At 33.9% G+C, this 24413-nt stretch overlaps 2 protein-coding genes across 2 annotated transcripts; one reads left to right on the top strand and one right to left on the bottom strand.

Annotated features, from left to right (window-relative positions):
• Window positions 1-194: 194 nt before the first annotated feature.
• LOC126923572 (dymeclin) lies at window positions 195-4940 on the top strand. The gene is made up of 12 exons (XM_050737156.1): window positions 195-518; window positions 794-1097; window positions 1190-1393; window positions 1512-1756; window positions 1848-2063; window positions 2187-2362; window positions 2450-2575; window positions 2650-2763; window positions 2848-3063; window positions 3137-3319; window positions 3393-3509; window positions 3646-4940. The coding sequence occupies exons 2-12, from the start codon at window positions 811-813 to the stop codon at window positions 3814-3816; spliced, it is 2055 nt and encodes a 684-aa protein (XP_050593113.1). The 5' UTR covers window positions 195-518; window positions 794-810; the 3' UTR covers window positions 3817-4940.
• A 630-nt stretch (window positions 4941-5570) lies between these two features.
• On the bottom strand, window positions 5571-24372 carry LOC126923553 (calsyntenin-1). Its single transcript, XM_050737113.1, has 5 exons — window positions 24224-24372; window positions 15750-16029; window positions 13387-14198; window positions 9585-13303; window positions 5571-9553 (listed from the first exon to the last, which is right to left on the bottom strand). Exons 1-4 carry the CDS (start codon window positions 24327-24329, stop codon window positions 11646-11648), a joined length of 2856 nt encoding a protein of 951 aa, XP_050593070.1. The 5' UTR covers window positions 24330-24372; the 3' UTR covers window positions 5571-9553; window positions 9585-11645.
• Between the last annotated feature and the right edge of the window lie 41 nt (window positions 24373-24413).

Here is a 24413-nt window from a genome sequence, read left to right as displayed (position 1 = left end):
AATATAATTGTTGTAAGTACGTCACGAGTAAAATAAATTCAAATAGTCGATTATCGTTGTAATCATGTTAAGGCTACGGCATATTGATACGTCATCTTAATGATGTGGAACCTGTTTCCATGTGTTATATGCAGTATATATACATACTTTAGTGTTCTTATTTTTTGATTACACTTTTACGCGATAAAATTAAATGAATTATAAGTCATTATTAGTTTAACTAATTGAACGAATTGAAATGATATTTAATGAATAACGAAGGTGGCGCTCATTTGAACTAAGATGATTTATCTATATGTATGTTTGTAAAATACTCGGTTGACATGTAAAGAGGTTATATTTCTCCGTATTACTCATTGCATTCATATTAACTGCAAACGTGTTGCAAAAAATATATTTAATGATAATTTCGACACGGAAAACACATAGGAGCATAAAGGCGATAATATATGAAGCAAAACCCCATATTTAGAAATTATTATTGAATTTTCCAATTTCTATGACAGTGGATTGTCAAAGTATGTTGTTATACGGTGTTTTCATGTGACTGAAATTGTTCTGTAATTTGTTTTCTTTTATTGGTGTGATCTGATGCTCTCTATGAGTTAGCTTTACTATAGTTATATACAATCTATCAAGAAATATAGTAAATTTAACCTATAATATGAAATTATCAAAAACAGATTGCTGATATGTTAAAATAAAAATAAAAAATATCTCATAAATAAATATGTTATATTAATCTATTAAATCTATGTTTGTAGAGAAAATTAAATATGTGTTTTATTTTTAGCAATTTAAGGCAAGGCAATGGGTACAACACCAAGTCGGTACGATGATCTATCTAAAAATGTTTATTTAGAAAAGTTTTGTGGAAAAAAAAGTATTCTTCCAAATGATCCATTTTGGAACACTTTTCTGTCTTACAACATGAGAGCACCTGTTACGAGGAATGACCAAATAGAATTAGATTCTCGATTGGACTCCTCATGTCAGCAATTACTTGTTAACAATTTAAGTACTGGCAATTTTGGTAATCTGATACAAGTTGCTCTTATGCGTGCTAGTAATTTACTGGCATCAATGCAAAATCAAAAGTATGGTATTTTTATTATCGTATTTCATAACTAGAATTATAAAAATAATTTATTACTTTATTACCCATGTTATACTTGATTATATTTTATAGAATCATATCAGCATGGCAAACATATAATGCATTGTTTGCATTGAGATGTATATTGAAATATTTAATCGAAACAGTGGGTGAAGAAGAAATGATAAAACATATAGAAGCACCACAGTTACCAGTGCCAACACCGTCAAATTCATCTTACAGATTAAAAGATCTTTTTGAAGCATTAATTGATATTGTAACAGATGTACCACTGTGGTGAGTAGATTATATTTTTATATTGCACTATACTACTAATTTAACATTATGTCCTCATTACTTATATTATATTAAATTATTTATATTAAATTATATACTGCATACAACATTTTTACAGTGAGTTCACATATGTGGTTCATCTAGAAGCTATAAATTGTTTACTTGTATTACTTTCCGTACAATTGTTTTCACAAACTGCAGCTGAATACAGCTGCATCTACAGAATAGCAATGCATTCACATTCTAGTGAACATGCACCAGCAATGGTGTGTACTTTATTGCATAATTTTGTGCAGCAAGAACATGCTCCTCCTGGTTTACTTACACAACAACCAGGAGGAAGTATTGTTTTTAGTATAGCTGGTACGTTTAATAATACGATACATTATGTATTAGAATAAAATACTTCTTTTGCCAAAAACAAATATTAATATATTTACATCGAACATTTCAGCTGGATTATGGAATGTAATTACAATGGGCATGGGTAGTAGCTTAAAGAACGTACAAGTTACAAGTAATGGTACTTCTGAAGAAGAAGAACGAAAACGCGACACAGAAACACCTCTTGCTAGTCAATCATTATTACTCCTATTGGTATTAACAAATCACTGTACTGCAACTGAAAATCCTTACAGGAATGCCCTTTTTACATTTATTGATATGCAAGGCTAGTAATTTAATGAACTTCTACATTAATTTTCAGATATTAAATGATACAAAAAATCTGTCATTGATAAATGTCAATATTCTATTACTAATTGATTCTGACGTAATTATATATATTTTTTAGAAGGATATTTCACAATGCAAACAAAATGCGCATTTAGGTTTAATTTAAATAAATTGTATAATACTATATGTAAGATACCAAATACAGATGAAGTTACATTATTATTATACATGTTGCTACATAGGAATGCAAGTATAAAACAAGACATCATGAGAAGACCAGATATACAGCTATTGGTAAATATAAACTTATTAATTTATTAATTTAAAGTTGTCATAAGCTTGAAATATATTATGGAATTTCTAACTAACATATTTGTATAGGTAATACCAATACTTCAGATATTATATCATGCTCCAAACAATACATCTCATCATATTTATATGTCTCTTATTATCCTTCTAATTTTAAGTGAAGACGAAACATTTAACAAGAGGATACATGAAATAGTAAGTATTTCGAAAAACTATGCAAAAGTACATGAAATCATAAATAATTAATAATAATAATTATCAATTCTTAGATGCTTAGGGGTGTAGGTTGGTATACAGAAAGATCAATAAGTGAAATATCATTAGGAGGTCTTTTAATTCTTGTTGTCATAAGAACTATACAATATAACATGTTCAAAATGAGGGTAAATACATGTATAAAAGCAAATATAAATATAATAGAAAATTAATACAAAGCTAAGCAATAATATATTTTTAATATTTTACAGGATAAATATCTTCACACAAATTGTTTAGCAGCTTTAGCAAATATGTCAGCACAGTTCACATCTTTACATCCTTATGTTAGTCAAAGATTGCTAAGTTTGTTTGAAACTCTTGCAAAGAAACATGCTAGATTAGAAGCAAAAATACGCACGCAACCTTCTATTTCTTCTGATAGTACTACTATCACAATTAATGGAACAACAGCAAATACAGATTTGGTAAGATCCTACAGTTATTTGTAATAAATAATTTATGCTAAATAATGTATATATTAAACATATTTCATTTCAGATTCAAGACTTAACAATACTTGAAGAAGTTTTGCGAATGGTACTAGAAATCATAAATAGTTGTTTAACTCATAGACTCGCACATAATCCGAACTTAATATACACCCTTTTGTATAAAAAAGATATTTTTCAACCATTTAGGATGCATTCAGCATTTCAAGACATTGTGCAAAATATAGATTCTGTAAGTTCCAGTATAAGACATAAGAAATATATATTATAATTCTTAAATTAAATAACTGTATTTTATCCGTCAGGTCATAAATTTCTTTTCTTATAAATTGGAACAAAAAGATCAGTCACAACTTGGCGTGAGTCAGGTATTAACTACGATTCAGCAAGGTACTAGTGAATGGCCACGTGACCGTTTAAGGGTATGTTTTATCTTTTATCCATTTAAATAATTAATCTAAATCAATAAGTATTGATGGTTTTATTTATATATTTTCTATTATATACGTTGTTTCTACTCAATTGCATTATTTAACTTGTCATATGTGCATTATATAGAAATTTCCAGAACTAAAATTTAAGTATGTAGAAGAGGAACAACCAGAAGAGTTCTTTATTCCTTATGTATGGAATGTCGTATGTCAAAGTGCGCTGTTACATTGGAATGCAGAAAATATAAAATTATTTTCACCCAATACTGGTGAACAAACAACGATTATCGTTTGCTGATACTGAGATAAAAACTGCTGTTTGCAGTAAATACATTATGCAATACAAATCAAGTAAAAAATATTGGAAGTATTATTTCTTCGTGAGACACCCATTTGATACGAGAAAAACGATATATATTGTTTATTGTAAAGGTAATCATAGCAGGCGGATAGAGACTAACATAATACATACTCATTTTACGTCTGAAATCAGTTTGTCGGTATTTATCTCTTGCCTTAGTCACTATTTCACTTAATTATTAATATTTCATTTTCCAAAATAACAGTGCTGTGTTCGAAATGGACATTAGTTAAATCTAATGAAATTTAATTAAAACCGTGGAATATTTTAATGTTTTTTTAATGTGCATAAGCCTAATTAATAAGATATTATTTATAAATAATACTACTTAATTCATTCATCGTGCAGTAATGAAATTGGCTTTAATATTGTAAAACTATGCATTGTTAAGACTGGTGTTACAATCTATTATTTTACAAAAGCTGCGTTACCGCTTGAATCAAATATCATCGATAAATAAAAATATTTAAATATTCAACTGGAGCAGCATAAATTCACACCATGGGTAAGAGTGAAACTTAAATATAAACATTTTATAATATTCACAAAAGAATATAAATAAATATTGGAGTTCCCAGATGTATTCATGCTAAAAAGTATTTTCGACATATTAATAAAATTTTCCATAATGAAAATGATAATGATAAGAGAAAATTTTCTGTAAATTGGTTATGATCTCCGCTTTTAAAAAGTTATAAAAACCATCTTTTTTTTCAAATAGTTCCAAATATTACATTATAGAATTACTTTAAAAGTAGAATTTGATAGTATTACATAATGTGATTTTTAAGGCATGCAAACATTTCGTTGTACGCCATTATTTATATAGACGCGAAAAAGTTTATTTACACTTTGTTTATCGTATTTAATTGTGAATATATGATATGTATTAAGAGCATGGAGCAAGATATTATGTGTTAATTATTTAATGAAAATTAAAAACAATGACATAGTGTAACAGCATTTGTATACATATACAATCGACGCTGTTAATGTTGAAAATGATTTTAATTTAATATATATATACATATATTAAAATAAAGAATTCTGATATTTATAAAGAGTATGTTTTTATTTTATCAAATGTTTGATTTAAATGATACAAAATAAAGATGTTTTATAACTCAATAAATGAATTATAATAACCCAAAGAATATAGTAGAAGTATTCCTCAAGTGATTTTTAAATAGTCACGGGTTCATATATCAAATTATATTTAACAAACTAATTTTGATTAATTTTCTTTAATAGGTAAAGATTTTTGATATGTATATAAACTAGATTTTTTAATTTTTGTGTATATAAACTTATTTAAACTAAACGTATGTAATAAAAGACAATTTACTAAATACTATTAAATGAACATTCTTATCTACTACAAATTAAGAAGGGAAAAATTAATATCAACTATTTTTCAGCCTATAGGACATATTAAAGTACATTAAATTCTTCAAGTATTTTATACATAGATTTTAATCGTCGGTTTCAATCATTATTACTTTGCAACATGTATAACTTTACACCGAAAGCTTCGTTCCGTGATTTTGTAAAACAAAATAAAATCTAATCAAATTTGTAGCATAGTAGTATAAAAATATGTGAGAAATAAAGTTAATATACACTACTAAAGCAAATATACAACGTATCTAAATTCCAATACATCCTATCGGCTGTAAAGTTAGTCCCTCCACTTTTCGAATGTACATCTTTATTAAACAAATACAGTTGACGTCTTAATATTATTTATAATATGTCGTTATAGATAGTATTTCATTTTCCTAGCCTGTGCAGCGTGTATATGCGGCCGCGCGTGTGTATTCTGTATGTACTATGTGTGTGCGTGTGTATGTATATATGTATGTATGTATGTATGTATGTATGTATGTATGTATGTATGTTGGGTGTAAATGTGTATGACGTGTACATACATACGTATGCAGATGTGTATGTTTCTCTGTGTACAATACTATTGCTAATAATTCTCTTGTCGAACGATTCTCAGTTGCAGGATAACAAGGTAATTTGACGTTTCTGTGCGTCGCGTGCAGACGCGCCGAGTAACTCAGTGTGTCACATGTTTAAATTAAGACTTGTGTTACAATCCTTTCTCGCCTTAGCTGTACTTCACGTCACTTAATGACTTTGAAACTGTGCTTAGCGTACATATAGTATCAGTATTAATAATTAAATTCCTTAACGGTACTATATCGTTACTTATCCTTATTAGTTAACACACAATCAATCTGCGACGGGAGGGAATTTAGTCGGTCCGTAACGTGTCATCCCTTACGGCCTAGCTATATAGTCGGTATAGTTGATTATTTAATTCATTACAACGTTACCGTAGGATTGGTATTACTTTATCTCTTTTTATCCTTCTCTGTATTTTATTGAACGTTGAAGTGTTTCAATTACGTGATAGACACGTACCTATGCACGCAATTTCTGTTGCCTTTTTTCCTTCTTCTTCCATCGAGAGTATACAGTACTTACGTTTGTATACGAATTAGAGGCGAGAGCGTGTGTTATCTGCCGTGCGCCCAAGTGCTCTAACAAATTCGGATCAAGCGTTTCGCTATTCAGGAACACAAAAATTCGCGGGCTTTTTAAAGTGTCACACTTGATTCATACGATCGCGAACAGTATACTCCTGAATTGTTTCACCTTGGACCGATGTTGAATTGAAAATATTCTGCAGACTATTTAGGCGAACGGTACGTGTAAATGTCGAAGAGTATGTATATTTATATACGTAAACATACATACACGGATACATGTGCATATGTATACGTACACTAGCTGCCTACAAAATACAATAGTACATTACAAATTCATACCTTCTTCCCTCTGGTTTTTCATTTTTCTTTTCTCTCTTTTTCCTTTCATCTCTTAAATCATCATTTGCAAACAGCTTAGATATATTTTTATGTATAATATATATTATATAATAGTATCATCTAGTTGGTTTTTGTTTTGCGTAGTTCCATTCTTTTCTTTTCTCTTTTTTCTTCCCTTACTCTCCATAATATAATTAATATAATTAAGTACATCTTTAGAGCAGGCGTCGTGTACACGCCTAGTTAGGTTTGCAATGGTGTCGTTCTCTCTTACGAATCTCTTCGCTAGCAGCCGAGAAAAACGAGTCTTCCTGATATACACATACGTATTACATCTTGCTCCAAATGGCTCGTTAGACCGGGTAACAAAAGAATGCTCCCTTTCTGTACTCCAGTCGTCGACAGATACCCTTGGTCGAAAACGACTTCCGGTACAGAATGCACCGCGATTCGAATTCTCGCGCTCCTAATGCTCCAAAAGCCAGCATTTTTACTCGTTTGTGCAATTGTCAGATTTTATTATACTTATGCCGTGTAAAAGACTGAAGAAAGGGTCTGTGGGGCGCTGTGTTGTGCGATCGAAGAAGGAATCGGTCAATCGAAATTTTTTTCTTTTTCTCTTTTTATGATTCACGATAAATCTGATGATATCCGACAAGCGTGTGTGTGTTCGTGTATATAAAGAATGTATAATCCCATATAAAGAGAGGAAGTTCATTCTTTTCTAATAGAATTATTTTTCCCCGAGTATTACACCGTACATAAGTGAAATGCGTTTAGATCGATATCCTTGAGAATAATATAATTGCGTTCCGACAACTACGAACCGAGATTGTAAATCAGATGAGAGATTTAAAATTTGGAATAGAGAGAGGCATGGTGGTTCGTCTATTTACGCGGAATTTGCCAGGAAATCCGAAGTGCGCATACACGTGTGTCGCATGTACGCTCTTAAAAGATAAAAAATCATATGAAATAAATAGCAGCAGCAATATTACATTCTTCTCCGTTTCGCTTCTGTCGATCATTGTTACATTTCTCTTTCTTCTTTTATGTCTTCCGCGATCACTTTGAATACTTAATCGACGCGCCATTCTGTTCTTCCTCGATCAGAGTTTTTGAAACGAAACAAACGCGTAAAGATAACACGCGTATCTTTATCCAAGACGTGTCAAACAAATAGACAAACGGTTAAAAATAAAAGGAATTCGTTGGAAAATAAAAATGAGAGAAACAAGTCGCGATTATGGCAAGTAACGTCACGATAGCGAGTTGCTATGTAGGAGCTTTTTAAGAAAAGTTTTCAAACTTCTGACAAATCTCTTATAAAAATGATATGATATGCTCGTTGGAAAAATAAATTGTTCATATAGTTTCTATGAATATAGATATCCGTACACAAACTTTCAGTACTAAGTATTCGATCGGTCGGTATAATTCTAAATACACAAATACATACACAAGATCCTTTCATTACTTCGTAGCGAGTATCAATGCGCAGTTATTTACGAGATCATTCGTCGATAATTAATACCCTGCGGATCATTGCACGTACGTGGCATGCATTCAATGACAAACGAACCGTGCTCGTTCGCTATTACAAATAACAGAATACAGAATACTTCCGTTTAACGCTCGATTACGTTCCTCGTTACATGCTTCTCTTTTTCTGATGAACGCGACGGATCGTGCATCAAGGAATGGCCGATATTTTTCTTTGCATCTGTCCCTTAACACCTATATGCCATTATAACAGTTAATGTTTTAAAATACAACAACAGTAGAGCAGTTTGCTTTCGAGACGTTCTCAAGCGTCAAGATACGTCTAACATGCGAGAGATATACTGATAGGAAATCAGTTCCAGTGTTCGCTATTAAAATATAGAGTAGAATTCAACATACTAGTCGCGTAAAGGCACATAAAAATCAGTTTCCCTATGAAACGAGTAGGATTGCACGATAATCCTTTAAAAAAATAACAAACGATACCCTTGCTGGTCGAATCGCTGCGCATTATTTTCCCCCAAGAATAAATTGCCTCTTCCGTAGAGAACGGCGCTCCTCACCACAGAATAATGAACGGACGCTGTATGTATATGCAAGTACACATGTTTTCTTTTTTTCTCTCCTCGTGCACATACACGTGTACTTCATACAGTCTGTATACGCAATGAAATTGCATACAAATCTATATGCATGCGCACACATGTATACGGATATGATATTATACCGTACTTAATGGTGAAGCACTATCATAAGATGCGCGGCAATGTCCTTACTAAGAGCTAAGAGTTTTCTTTTTTTCTTTTTGTAAATTGATTAGGAAGGAACATTGTGCAAATTATATTAGAGGTTTTTGTTTCCTTTTTTTTTTCTTTTTTTTTACTTAAAAATAAAGTGGAAAATTGGGCAAGTATCATACGATGGCTTTAGGCTCAGCCCGATTTTACGTGCTACCGATTAGAAATATATATCTATGTATATATTATTTTTTTTATTGTTTGTCCTCATTGATAGCATGCTAATAATAAATTGGGCATCCACGATTTTTAAATACTTAGTTTAGTCGAATATGAAAGACTCGATTGTTATGGAAAAAATATATAGATATATATATATATATATATACTTATGAGATCAAATATCGAGTTAAAAAGTTTAACCCTTAACGCTCCAAGCGTGCCTCTCAGGCACCGCCGATGATTAATTATGTCGAGAAGAAAAATGAATTATCTTCGTGAGGAAAATATAGATAGCGACGATGACGATTTTGATTTTCGCATCTATAAGCGGATCCTCAGCCGGAAGCGTTTCTTGCAAATTTTTTGCGCGTTACACTTGAACGAGAACGCTTCAAAAGCTCAAGACATCAGAACGAGAGTTCAAAAAGTAAACAATTTCATGGAATACTTGGACGAGAAATTCCGAAAGTATTTTGTACCCGGAAAAGAAGTCTCTATAGGCGAAGCTGTTGTGAAAGTTAAGGGGGAGGATTAGTTTTATAATCTACTAAAGGAGGAATACGGATATTTGTCCTAGCAAAATCCGCATACGTTTATGGCATTTTACAATACTATGGCAAACTCACATCGCAAGATCTTATAAAACCAGATCTGTCAATATCATCAAGAATAGTTTTACATCTGTGTAACAAATTGTTACATTCCGATCCTAGCTATGCAGGATATCACGTTTACACAGATAGATACCATACAAGTTTAGTCCTGGCAGAGGAATTGTTACAAATTAAGTGCCACATAACAGGTACAATATAATAAAATCGCAAACACATATCACAAGGAATTTCTAATCCGAAATTTATCGATTCAAATACAATTGCAATGCGCCATTCAAATTAGTTACTCCTTGCTTGGAAAGACAAGCGAATTGTCACTATGTCGAGCACGTATCACACCTTTGGGTCAAGAGTCATAATTACTGAAGAAGTTTCAAAACAAAATGTGATTGCAAACTATACGAGTAATATGGATGGTGTAGATAAAGCCGATCAATATGCATCAACATTGTTTCCTGAGAAAATTGTTGAAACGGTGGCGGAAATTGTTCCTTTGGGGACTAGAAACAAGCGTAATAAATGCTTATGTACCTTACAAGATTTCTCAGGAAAGGAAAGGAGAAAGCGCTTTGTCACACTATAAGGTTGTCAAATTATCAGTAAGTCAGCTCATAAGTAACTTCCGGAACAACAATGTGTATGGCAGACCTTCCAGAACAGATAAGGAACAACGTTTAGATGGGAAACTCCATATAATAAATCAGTTGCCGAAAAGGAAAAAAGAAAAAGTGTCTTGTTTGTTCGGCAAAAGGAAGTAATGCGAATGTTTTAAAAAATTCCACACATTACTCAATTATAATTAATATAAATATCGCAATCAAAATTATATTACTTCTGAGATGAATAAAGATTGTTTTGAATGACTTTAATAGTATTATTTACACGTCATTGTAGCATTTAAAATCTGACACTTAAAAACTTGCGAGTCGAAGTATGATGAGAATAAGTTGGAGTTGCCGGTCGATGTTCGCAATTAAAAGTCGGAGCGTTAAGAGTTAAGTTAGAAATAAGGAAGAGTAATATGTTCAATTAGATAACAGTCAGATTACGTCATCGGGCTGTCCTGTGTATCAAAGGAAATCATAATTGAATATAATAGCAATATATAATATAGTAGTTAGCGTTAGTAAATATTTATAACAAGTAATAGTGGAATAGAATAAAAATAGAATAAAAGGAGGAGAAGATAATTAAGAGTATAAAAAAGTTCCCTCGTCCTACCACTACTGATAATAAACATAATGATGGTAATAATAAAAATAGCAGTAATAATAATAATATTAATAATAATAATAATTATTAGCAGTAATGAGAGTCAAATATAAATTAATTATTTCCAATATTTACCGAGAATTTCCCAGTAAACTTAAGTATCTTTTACGTGTATCTTTCATCTATCAACATCAATCGTGTTGTAGACAGAAAGAGTTTAACTATTCGATAAAGCGTCCCGCACTCTCTTACAAATTTTGCTGGCTTTTAAGGAGAGTACTAACTAGTTGGTGTGTATTAACATTTTACGATACCAATATGTCTTCATCTATGGGGACGGATATAATACGACGCTTTCGTATTTATACATAGGAATATCAGATTAATTATCGAAAATATCAATATGTTCTTTTAAAAGACGCATTCAAGTTCGAAAAGTTCCAAGTGATAAATATTAGAATAGTTTATAATTTACCAGACCTCGTTATAGAATCACGTTCGTTCTATATGCATTACGAAGCGTCATAAAAAAAGAAATAATAATGATTTTTTGGAAGGGATTAATGACAAACAATATGAGTTAGTACTCCACTTAATCACCATATGAAGAAAGGGGATGGTGAATGCAGAGAAATAGTAGTTTAAACATCACGATGATCCCATTCCAAATCATGAGGTGAATTATGTCGGCGATGTCGGCCATTGCTCAGCTCACAATCATTCTCGCAATCGGAACTATCTAAATCGTCATCTCTGTACGATCCATCTTCGGAGTCTGAACTTCCGGAGTCATCGACATCGTCGTCTCTCTGGCTCTGCTGATGAGAATCGTGTTCTGTGAGCCTTTCCATTGGATTCACGGTAATAGCCAATGCAGAATCGTCCCAGGCCATTTCAGTTTCGGCAGCCAACTCGTCTCCGGCTGATGGTCGTCTCTTCGCGGCTCCCCTGACTCTCGCTGCTCCAACCACCGCCATTAAGAGTAAGAAACAGATACAAGCGGCAGCGACAATCGTAACTGCGTGATTACCACTTGCACCCCCGATGCTTCTGTTACCTTCGCGAAGCGCGGCTGTTGCATATTCTTCTGGCAAATCTGCGTGATGAGGAGACAGTTGCACGTGTCCAGGTGCTGGTTCTAGAATTCTGGCGATTGGTGGATCATCAGGAGTAGAAAGGGGAAGAGCGGTAGTTTTCTCTTTCGGATGAATGACAGCGAGAGTTTGCACGTATTCGTTGCTAGCGAATCGACCGCTGAGCTCGGAGCAAGTCAGTTTGAATACACGATCAAGATAGTAAGCTGGTTTGCGATTCGTATACATAATGAGACGTATCAATTGTTCGTAGTTATAAGGTGTGTCAGCGCCAGAGAGAACAACACCATCGCGATCTACACGCGCAGTGATAGAATGGAATCTACGCAGAGCATCGCCAGGTAAACCTAAGCTTTCGTGGTCGGGATTAAGACTTGGATAAACACTGACTGCGCATGCATCCAATCTGGCAGCGGAACCGGCAGTGACATGAATGTCTGGGAACACGCGTACACCTAGACGAAAATCTCCGTATTCCCTAGCCACATAGCCGGTCCCGTTGACAGTTATACCTGGACGAGGTGGTGGTAGAACAGTGACGTACGATTGAACAGTTGGTACCGGGAGCGGATTGTCTTCACTACCTTCGCAAACGATCGTTGTTTCTAAACGGAAATTACGGCGACCCGGGGTAGGAAATCGTCTGGAGTTGGAATAACCAATACGACGGAGAAGCGTCTCAACGTTAGTGCGATTATCTCCGTCGATTCGTACCTCTGTTAGATCGCAATTGGTGAGCAATTGGGTTCCAGGTTGAAGCAGATCCATCGATGGCACATGAATACCTTCCTGGCAACGACGCAAGCAAGACAATACGTCTGGTTTCTCGTTCCGTCCAACTAGCACGGACAGTCCAGCCAGATAGCCACGGAAATGATGTTTCGTCTTATTATCGGAACCCTGCCAGCATGCACCAACAACAAGAGTTGTGTTAACGCCTTTCGCAGGATGCAACGGCCAGTCGTCGATCACTTCCGGATTCTTCTCGTCTGTATGCCATTCCTCTCCATCAACGAATAAGGTCACGTGGGGGAAGTCGACTTGAACGGCGTAATGGTGCCACTTATCATCGCACACTTGAGTAAGTTTCCAACGCCACTCGGCAGGCCGGAAGATATTAGGATCACCCTCTGAGAAATCACGTCTAAGTAGCAAAATCAGTCTGCAGTTTCTAATAAACAGGGCATAATGATGTCTATTCATCTCTGCAAATCAAACAATGGATCGTTTAATGGTACAAGCCTATTTCATCCGATGTATATTTTAAGAACAGTTAACGTAAACTTACTGTGATCATCGGCAGCGCACAAGATATGTTCTTTAACATGAGGGTCTTGTCTGGGTCGAGGTCGGTGTTTTACCCAAACTCCAACCGTGAATTTCTGTGCCAGGCTATGCTCCAGCACATCGTTAGGTACAATGGCAGCAGAATCAACGCCGTCAAATTCAAAGATTTCATCCGCTTCCCTGCCTTCGTCTCGAGACAAAGATGCCGTCCAGGAAGTCGTAGGCCCAGGACTTGGCAATAAATCTACGCTATCGTGAGATGCGCCGCATAATTTACGTTGGCTGCGTACACCATATGTGTCACGGTCACAACCTTTCCCTATATGGTCCGTAGCAAGAGTTAAGGTGGCTCGAACATTACGCAATATACAGGGAGCGTCGCAAAGATCCAGTCTAGCGGAAGGAAGCAACGGTTGAGAACCTACGCCAGCGGCATAGTCAACCCTTTCTGGAATTCCTCTCCAACCGGGGGCGCATACACGATTGACTTTAACGGTGACCATAGCAGGTGCAGATTGTTTCATACCACAGTCATACGCTACCACGCTCAAGATGTAGTTATGGGATCGCTCGTAATCCAATGGCTCGGTATTGCGTATCGCTCCTTCATTGTCGATGATGAATGGTTGGTCAGCTGTCAAAATTTCATACTTGCATACATCACCGAATTTCGGGGTGCAATCTCTGTCGGATGCTTCGACGCGGACAACTTCTTCGTATAGGCGACCTTCATCCACGGTGCTGACATAGGCCGGTTGCAGAAACTGTGGTGCATATTCGTTCACGTCCACCACGGTAATATGCACCGTAGCGCTAAAATAACAACGTTGTTTTTTTTAGATATTTCTTGTTATATGTGATTAGTTACGTAGTTATATGATTAAATATTACATATTAACAATATAACTGTATGATGTTTAATATAATAATACATAATATTACTAACTATATACTAACTATAATTAAAAAGAATGAATCTTGTAATTTATAACTTTATCTTCATCAAAGTAAAAAATAGATAAATAGTGTAACAAGGTTTATCTTTCTATAAACTACTTTATCTCAATGCGATCTGTTACTGCGTTACTAGCTGAATATATTTTTATATTCTTATGTTTAAGAAATCGTCCTAAATTAGGACTCCTGGTATCTCTATTCTTAACACTTTGATCGCCGCTATTACGTAAACGTCATTTCGCTTTACCATCTGTTGTCTGCCCCCGTCCCGTCTACGTAACTTCTTTTTTTTAATTTAATCGGCACTTACGCGTGAGACAAATAATTCCTATATTTGATAGTGTTTCCATCGAAGCGAAACGATTTACAAATGCACTGAAAAGACCGGCAATTTGTGAGTCTAATGATCCAGTGAAAGTGAATAGTCAGGAAACGATTATAATCCCGCTTTTTACAACTGCATGGTACGATCAGAAAATAAATGAATGAATTCGTATAATGCATAAGCGTGCAAAATAAATTAAGATGATGTGATAAAGATTCAGTAATGATGATGGATTCGATGCGATCTTCTCCAAAAGTGTATCATAATTATACGATAATTCGTATAATTATTTTATTAAACTGAGCGAGAAGTACCGGCAGTTGGCAATAAGATCTACGCCGAAATGTGCGGCCGTCAAAGTGTTAATTAAGGTAAAGGCAAACTTCAAACGTCATTATACTCTATACTTTAGTGGCAACCTCCACGCATTTGTATAGTTGAGAGTAATTAGAATTCAAATAATCAGTAAACATAATAAAATATACACCTAATTTAAGATTCGAGTTGAACATCTACGAACAAAATCGATGTAATCAAATCCAAAGATTAGATAATCTATTATAAAGAGTATGGTCGAGTCTCTTTATAAGAAGAGTAGCTTCGAAGGCTCGTACATATAACGGAAGCTCGCCGTGGAGATAGATGAGAAAATAGAACAACAGGAAACAGTTCCAATTCAGAAATACTGGAAGCTGGGGCAAACGTATTTAGTATATATTAAATTTATCTCTGTATAAAACTAGGCGAAAACTAACGAAGTTCTATGCAAGATCATTTCCAAAAACATTAAATCATTAAAGCGGGTCGTATCGTGATATGAAATGAAACGTCAATATTGGAAATTACAAAATAGCTGGTTATCGCGTAGCAATTTGGAAATTAATAAAAAGTCGATTCATAAAAGTCGCTTCGCATTACGTTTAAGGATTTAATCAAACTAAACTATTCGTTATATATATATGTATCATTGCTCTACCTAGATAAAAGATATATAGAACGTATCGCATCGTATCAGTTTGAGCAAAAGATAAAACGAATTACACTGATTGCGAAATGTCAAGTTTATTCAATGCAGTTCGTACTTTTCCGATAGCGATCCGTTGCAGCCAACAGCTTCGATATCGAACTTGTAGTTACGCCGTTTCTCGCAGTTCAGAACTCTCAGTGCCCTCAGCTCTGCCATTCCTTTCTCTTTCAAAACAATCTCGAAGGGTGCATCGCCATGGTGCTTGTTCGCTATACGGAAGGAGCAGACTTTGGCACCTATAGCTCGTATTTGTGGCGTGACCTCGACCAAAGTTTCGTTTTCCTTCACCAGGCCATGGTATCCACTTTCAGGACTGTCCAAATCCAATCGTGGAGCTGGGGGCAGAGACAAATATGTAGTTCGAACACGGATGCAGCTAAACAATAATAGCATAGCTCCGATATACAGTTGCTCAAAGTATCTGAAGAACACTTGTAAAAATGTTATGAATACATTACACCAAATATAAGATGTTGTATCAAACGTATTGAAATTTCATTAGTAGCGTAATCAGACCTGACTATCCTGATTGTATTAGTAAAGTTTAAAACGAGTCTAAAGCATAGGAACGTAATAGGAAAGTAATTAAACAGCAAATTTCCCACCATATTAATAGATTTGAATATTCGATGGGACCACTTGTTACCTGTTTCAGAAGGTGATTCATGCTGTATACTAATTTTTTAATGAATATATTTTCGCAGTAAATATCTCGTAATTTCTATACACGCTTTTAAATTCGTTTGAAACTTTACCAATATAATCGTGACAACAGCGTCTCGTTGCGGTGCTAATAAAATCTCAAAATATACAATCGTCGTTTCGAATAAGAATTGTTCTTTAAAAGCTCCTGGAAGAATTAGGACACCTTCTTCTACATGAAACGTAGATATTATGTAAGTAACATATAATTTGATCATAAATCTTATTCAAAGTACTATAAGCTCCACATGTTGGAAATTTCTGTTGAAAAATAATTTTCTCGTTTCTCCGCGCTGCAACGGTTATGTCAAACTAATCCTAGAAAGAATTACGCGTTAATGTTCATAATACACGATTATTAAGCCGTGATAGAAATATTAAACGTTAGTTATTCGAGCGAGGCTTCCCTTCTTTTTTCAAATTAAAAATATCACAAGTCGTGGCTTAATTTCGCAATTTAATCCCCGGGAATTGTTTTGTCGACGAGCTTGTCCAAAAGAGAAATAAGGGTTTACAGAAATAGACCGGAAGCTTCGTAGGGTAGAGAACGAGGAATCTCGAAACTCGAACAATGCAAGATGCATTAATTAAAATTTCGCGTTGATTTAAAAAAGAACTTTGCCGATTATTTTAAATCATTGTGCGTGCACCATGAAAACTTGAGCCTTCATTATTCCTACCTTATTAGAACCAACAGGAAGAGATTAATAATTTACCGAGCTTACAACAACTAGGCCATTATTCCTCGTGTACTAATTAATGGTAACTAATGTTTGTTTACTTTTTCGTTCATATAAACCTCTGATCTGAAATACTCATATTTTATAGTGGTTGTTGATCGTTAAATATAGTAGTTTAAATACTACTTCACGTGAGATCACATGATAAAAATCACACTATGGATAGATCTATTTTTATCGATTTTCTTACTTTTACGTCATTTGATGGTCGATAAGAGAAAGAAATATATGTCCATATATATCTTAATATAATCTATAGATTGAAAGTCCTTCGGAAATAAACGGTAAATCCGCTGTTTTGTAAAAAACGAACAATGTTGATTTAGCTGTTATGGTAATTTAACTTGTCATTGATATCTTTTAAATATTTGAGAAAGTGACGAAACATATATTGAATTCCAATGTCAAATGTAAAGATAATTTTAATGTAGAGTTAATCGACAACGTATCGAATTTAAAAACTCTTCTTCTGCAAGAGATGGGAAATATATCTTATCGTGTTTGTCACTTGTGGCCTTCGTTCCTTTTTGTTCTGTCAGAGTGCTGGAGATGATCGGAATATGTAAATGCCTTTTACACAGAGAATTTAAACTACATGTAACCTGAATTCTTTATTTTTAGAGATAGTTTCACCGCGATCGTCCGAAAAACCGAACGAGCTTTGGCGATTTTTCGATTTCGGGCTTTGATGGAATCGCGATATCCATTTGCATGGTAAAAGTCGGGCTGGTGAATTACTAAAAGTCAAATACTTCAAAATTCCATGCATAATTGTTTCAACCAAAGGATGATACTTTTAAACGGAACGAAAAATTCATTTGATATTTTTTCTTGTATTTCTTTCACAAGTATAATTGTTTGTAATGCTATCTAGATTATTATTCCACGTCATATTACAAAGATCTCGTAGGTTCTAAGTTATTTCCTATAGCTTATGAAAGTTAGTTAAAATATCTTTATGAAGCAGTCTGCCACTAGCATTAAAAGCGAAGAACTGCGGAAAAAGGACACTTTTATTAATCTCTTTCCAACAACTAACAATGACAAAACAACAACTTTTTTACTCGACAAAAATGTGCTCCGTAATTTTCCTCTTCGAATATTACTTTTCATCTTATTCCCCTTTAAGCAGCTCATCGTATTAACACGAAAGAATAAACAAAGAAACTCAGTTTCCTACGTTAGTATTATCGATTGCACGAACAAGAGCGTCTATTTCAATGAAATTGAATGAAAGAATGATCGAATGAATCGCGTCGAGAATACCATTGACAACCGATAAGTTCGATACCGTTTCCACCGTAGAACAACAATTGCCGACCGTTATTCCGCCCCATATCGGTGTTCCACTGCGACGCATCAGTGTTTCACGTTAACACCGATCCGCGAACAACGGATGAGAATTACTATTTCAAGCTAAAAGCAGTGGTTAACGCATTCACCGCCAAAGGTATCTCTCGTGGTTGTTACAATTCCATTCAGAGTTGTTCTCGTAATTCAATGTAAAAGTAGATTACATACAGCGAGGATTATTCAATAACAATTGTTAGGTAGAATTAAATTAAAAACGCGGGACGAAATTTGTTTATAGAAAACTGCGTTTCTCTGGAAATGGAATTTAAGAGTTTGCCTGCACAATTTTTCAGGAATCTCGCAGACCCGTTTAGATTCAATGATGTAGCCGGGGATACAGGAATAAGACATTAAGATTTAGCAAAATTTTCTTAGGTAGAAATTTTTCTATAGAAATTTTCTTATATTTCAAGTTCTTGTACTTTTCACTATTCAAGTATTCGAGGGTAACCGAATTTGAGATAATATCTCAACGTAGTCGATGCCAAATTCCAATAATTTCAACTTTCTATAACGCTGCATAGCGATTAAGTTTACATGAACGGAATAAAGATAATAAAAATAATTCTAGATCGTTCAAGTTCAATTTCATTAAGCATCTTTACCTTTGGTGAATTACCTTTGGTGGTGAAAGAAAAAGTTGCATTTCTTTTATCCCAATTATCGCAGAGTAATATCGATCCACTAAAATATTTCGCTAACAGTAATCTATTAAAAGCCAACATTCAATTAATCTAACATTTCATGTACGATGGTTTTTCGCGATGAATTTACATTATTGAATATAATTGGCTGTGTTATAGTTAGTTTGTTGTCCATAAACGTGCGATTGGTGGTTAGTCAATGGAAAGGTAAGCATGAATACCTTAGAGAGGGTGATAATTGTACAAAGCAATTTCTGGTATTTAGTAAAAGCACCTTGTATCAAGGTGGCATCGGACCCTTGATAAAGTTAAGAGCAGCGCCGACGAAATGTCGGAGCACCACTCTAAAAAAGTTTTATCTTCAAACTTTTACCGCGCATAGCTAAAGCTAATAGGTCGTGAAATTTCCAAAAAATTTATTTGTAAGTAGACAGTGAACTGAAAAATATTAGGAACCTAATAACAATCATTAACTGTGGATACTGGATCGCTGAAATATCGAACGAATAAATATTTAGTAGCTTAAACGTGCGCGATACTATTACGTAGCTTTTCTCATTAGCGTTAAAATCAATTTAATTCTAGGAAGACAGAGGAGTAGGTTGCGAAAATTACGATGAAGTGCCGAAAGTGTGGAAAATTGTAGTCAGTATACCATTAAGCTATCGCTTTGTACGGAACTAACAGAAAGTCAAAGTAAAGTTTGTTGGTGAAATATTTCGTAAACATGAGTCTAATATCTTTTGGTTCTCCATCTACTTGCAAAGTTACATCGAAATCGCTAACATTTCACGTGAGTGCCTGGTAAAGTCTTAAATTGAACGAAACTACGTTCACTGCTGCTTTCTAGAAAGTTTGACACTTCGCACCTTGCCGCTCAGACCAGAATTACTCTTTCAGATGCAAATACATAGTCCGCGGATCTAGATAAAATTTATACGATATGTTCCACAGAAACAATATTTTAATTGATATTCATCCGTTACACTTTTCGAAAGTAACTGTTTAATTTTCATTTAATAAACTGCTGAATTTAACATATTCGTTTAACTAACTAACAGAGAAGTATAGTACGGTAGAGTATATTAGAACGATACCACAACGATCGTAATTTATCTCTTTCATATAAGTGTTAAAATGCTTAGGCTTTTTATTACTAGATGTCTTCTTTCGTTAATAATTTGATACCTCGTACGAGGTTTATCTCATCTATACAGATATCTACTACAATATTCATATAAACAAAAAGCATATAAATTCTTCCCATAGTGATTTAAATTTCGAGATTGCTGTTTTTTACAAAATTGTTCGTGATTTAACGTGTACAGCGGATAAGATTTAAATAAATTAATGATACTCTTTTTATTACTTTCATATTATTTATATTGTATGGCAAGCTTGTTTTAAACCATTAACCTGGAACGGATTTCCCTTAAGTACATGCACGTATTTCATTGTATGCTGTAACGAAGGCATGCTACAACAAACGAGGTTTCACAACCAATTATATTAATTCTAGCATACTCCAGTGTACTTGCTCGACTAGCATAATGTCTATCGGTTATTCCGATAAAGATCGAAAAAGAAATGCATAAATCTTATTTAATCTACGGTAATATTATTCAAGAAGCTTTCACGATGGCCAAATTTAATATAGTTAAGCTCGCTAAGATCTTCAACGGATTTTCGATCCAATCACGCCCTCCTATACCAACTTTGAAGAAAATGAACTTTTGACGTAAAACCGAAACGAGGGAGAACAACACGTATATTTAGACTGACTTCCTTATATTTTTTATATGTCTAGCAAATAATTTCTTTGTAAGCTTCCAAATAGTTTTACGCTTTTCCTGAAATACTTGATCCAACTGTATCACATCTGAAATATACAGGGTGGTTGGTAACTGGTGGTACAAGCGGAAAGGGGGTGATTCTACGCGAAAAAAGAAGTCGAAAATATAGAATAAAAATTTTTCGTTTGAGACTTTGTTTTCGAGAAAATCGACTTTGAATTATCGCTCGGTACGCGTGCACTTTATTGTAGACTTTCATACTTTAAAACAATCGAATACGTTAGAAAGTGTTCATAGAAATTTAATTAGAAGAGCAGAAATATGTGTTCGGCAGAATGGGCAACATTTTCAGCAATTTTTGTAATAGTAAACTTTATGATTACTTCGTATTATTTCATTATGTATTCCTAATTTTCCGTTACGGCAAAAACAAACCTAAACTGCGATAATATCCATCAAGAAAACGATCTACAGTGAGATTCGTTATAACGAGACGCGATGAAGTGCACGCATACCGAGCGAAAATTCAAAGTCGATTTTCTCGAAAACAAAGCCTCGAACGAAAAATTTTTATTCTATATTTTCGACTTCTTTTTTCGCGTAGAATCACCCCCTTTCCGCTTGTACCACCAGTTACCAACCACCCTGTATATGCGATATGTAAGAAAAATGCTTTTTAAATTTGAACATTAATAAATAATTCACAATGTGAATCATATTTATATAGGTTTGGTATTGATACCGTTTCACAGCATATAACGTCTTATTGCTAAAATTAGGGTCGTTCTGTGTTTCCCGAATATGTGACCATCTCCAATCGATCCGATGGGTATATTTTAAGAGCCCAGTTAAATGCATTCCCAATCAAACGATTCTCCTATCTTTGTTTTAAATCGTACCTCTGAAGTTCAAATTACTCGATTTATACGTGTCAATATTTACCAAATTACTATTGGACCTCGATCTAAAGAAAAGGTCTTATAATACTGATCAAGGGAAATAAGAAATGTTTAGTCAACAAAGATCCCAGATTAAATTATCATTAAATATTTCATAATTATTGGACATCTAAATATTAAACGATTATTAAATACTTCAAAATCAGTAGTAGTACTTGTAACAATTACAACAGCCAATATAATTATGTATTATATAATGTATGTAATTTTACATTTACTTAGAATGCTACTCTATCTGTGCCAGCTTAATTTCCTCGCCCATAATAAATAATGTGATTAAATTACAACGATCAATAGAAAAAAGATATATACATACATATATCGAACGTGACAATATGGAACAAAACAGAAATGACTGAAAATGTATGTATACACCGATTTATGATTCACATACGTGAAAGTAGGTATTGCATTGTATTTAAATGAATGGATAAAACATCAAAAGCTTTATATAAAAAGGGAAACAAAGTTTTATTTAAGTCTCTCTAAGGAGGTAGCAAGTAAGATAGATAATTGGTGTCTAAAACCTGGATAAATATACTTGATTGTCCTTTTTATTTGGAAGATTACATTTTTCTCAAATAAAATCATAAAGAGACTGTTTTAAAGAAACATTACTAGATATACAAAATAATTACATAACTTGCTAGCATTTAGAGACACTTCTCTGAAGAACTTTTTCCACTGAGGCCCTCTTACACCCAACAGTACAAATTACACTGTACTGCGAAAAAAATTGATTTGATATTCCACGTTGATTAAACATTTTTTTATTCCATTTGGTAAATTTTGAATTCTTATTCTTTTAGCATCATCATTGTATCATAATTAATAATTTACATTTATTCTTCTTAACGAATTCTCTAAGCCCTTAAAACTTTAAATTCCCATTCTTCAAACACTCTATGTATAATTATATGTTACATATTACAATTAAATACTTATATTATACGTTCTACTATCATACCTATCATACAGCTTCTCTGAAGCAAATTGATTGATAATCTATATCAAAATCATCGTTATCAATTGAACATACATAATATTACAAGTCTGTGTCGATTTATGGGCGTCCGCGCTTCAAAAAATGTTTTGATTCAATTACACGGGGAACGAGACTTTATTGTGCTCGAAATTAAGCAATAATGTTTATAAACGGGAGATAAATAGGATTGTTTTTAATTATCTTGCAATGTAGACAGTCATATTTGCAAATCAAGACACGTCGAACAATTAGCAGAAATAAAAAGACGAGCATGAAAATGAAAGGACCGGTCGTGTGTACTGAACACTGTCGCTTTATAGAACACTGTCGCACACAGTTCATTAAATACTTGGCGTTGTTACGCAAGATATTTTACGAAATATCGACGAGAAAATATATTACCAGAATCATTTTATTACAATATGTACATTTCAAAATCGCACTTTGCATCACGAAAATTATTTAATAACATCATAAAGTTTCTTATCATCATAAAATGAATTAGTTTCGTTTGTAGTGAAACGAAGAGATAACCGTTGAAATGTGTAAAACATAATTTGTAGTATTTTATGAGATTCTGTAAGAAAGAAATACAAAGAGATACAAAATATATCGAAAGATATGTTGAAAAATACAAAACATTACAGCAACCACTTTCGAGCAATGCAGATCATAATTTATACAGCATCGAGAATTTTTTCTAAGTTTACATGGAGAGATATATCTAGATGTAATTCCGAATACTGTTAAGATTCCAATTAAAATTTAACCATAAACACCAAAATTAATTTCTTATCTTTTTTAGATCTAAATAAATGTTCGATAATCGACCTTATCCTGTCAAAATATCATTATGCATTAAAAAGAAGATAATACCAGATTTATATAAAAACCTATGCCTGATAGCGCCGTAAAACGTTACTTCATCCGTCTAACTTTAATCAAGTCCTAGTTTCCGATGCGACTGGGTCCAATCTGATTCATATCTATTTTGTTATCGCAAAGCGTGACTAATGCTGTCATATGTGGAATCGTAACATATAATCCGTATATCTGGCTGAAGTGTTATTCTTTTAGCATCACGACTGATCGTATACAATTTCATAGACGTATCGCAACACCGATCGGGGCTAGTCAATGAATTCGCCATAACAGTTTCGGTGACTGCAGGTGCTCTCGAAAGAACAATTGCACCTGCGAGCTTATCACTCCAATCAGCGACACACCGTAAACCGATGCGTGACTCGATGATAGGAATAAAAACAATTCGTTATAAGCAATTTTTTTAAGCAAGGAACGATAATTGAAGAAATAAGATGAATGTAGGGCACGAGAAAAGAGAAATGAAATCACCTCCATGATTGTTGAAGGAGCTCGGTGTCGACTCGAGGGCTGAGATGCTCGCGTGGGAGAGACCGAGGGTCAACCCGAAAAACACAGTGCTAGCCACCAACAGCATTCTCCTTATCTCCTGCCTCCAGGATACTCCGATTATTTATTCTTCGGCCGACAGCACTTGACTTATCACTCGCAAGAAACTCGC

This window comes from Bombus affinis, chromosome 13 (genome assembly GCF_024516045.1).
Source record: "Bombus affinis isolate iyBomAffi1 chromosome 13, iyBomAffi1.2, whole genome shotgun sequence".
In the NCBI taxonomy this organism is placed as follows: Eukaryota; Metazoa; Arthropoda; class Insecta; order Hymenoptera; family Apidae; genus Bombus; species Bombus affinis.
This window is presented reverse-complemented; position numbering and strand designations above follow the sequence as displayed.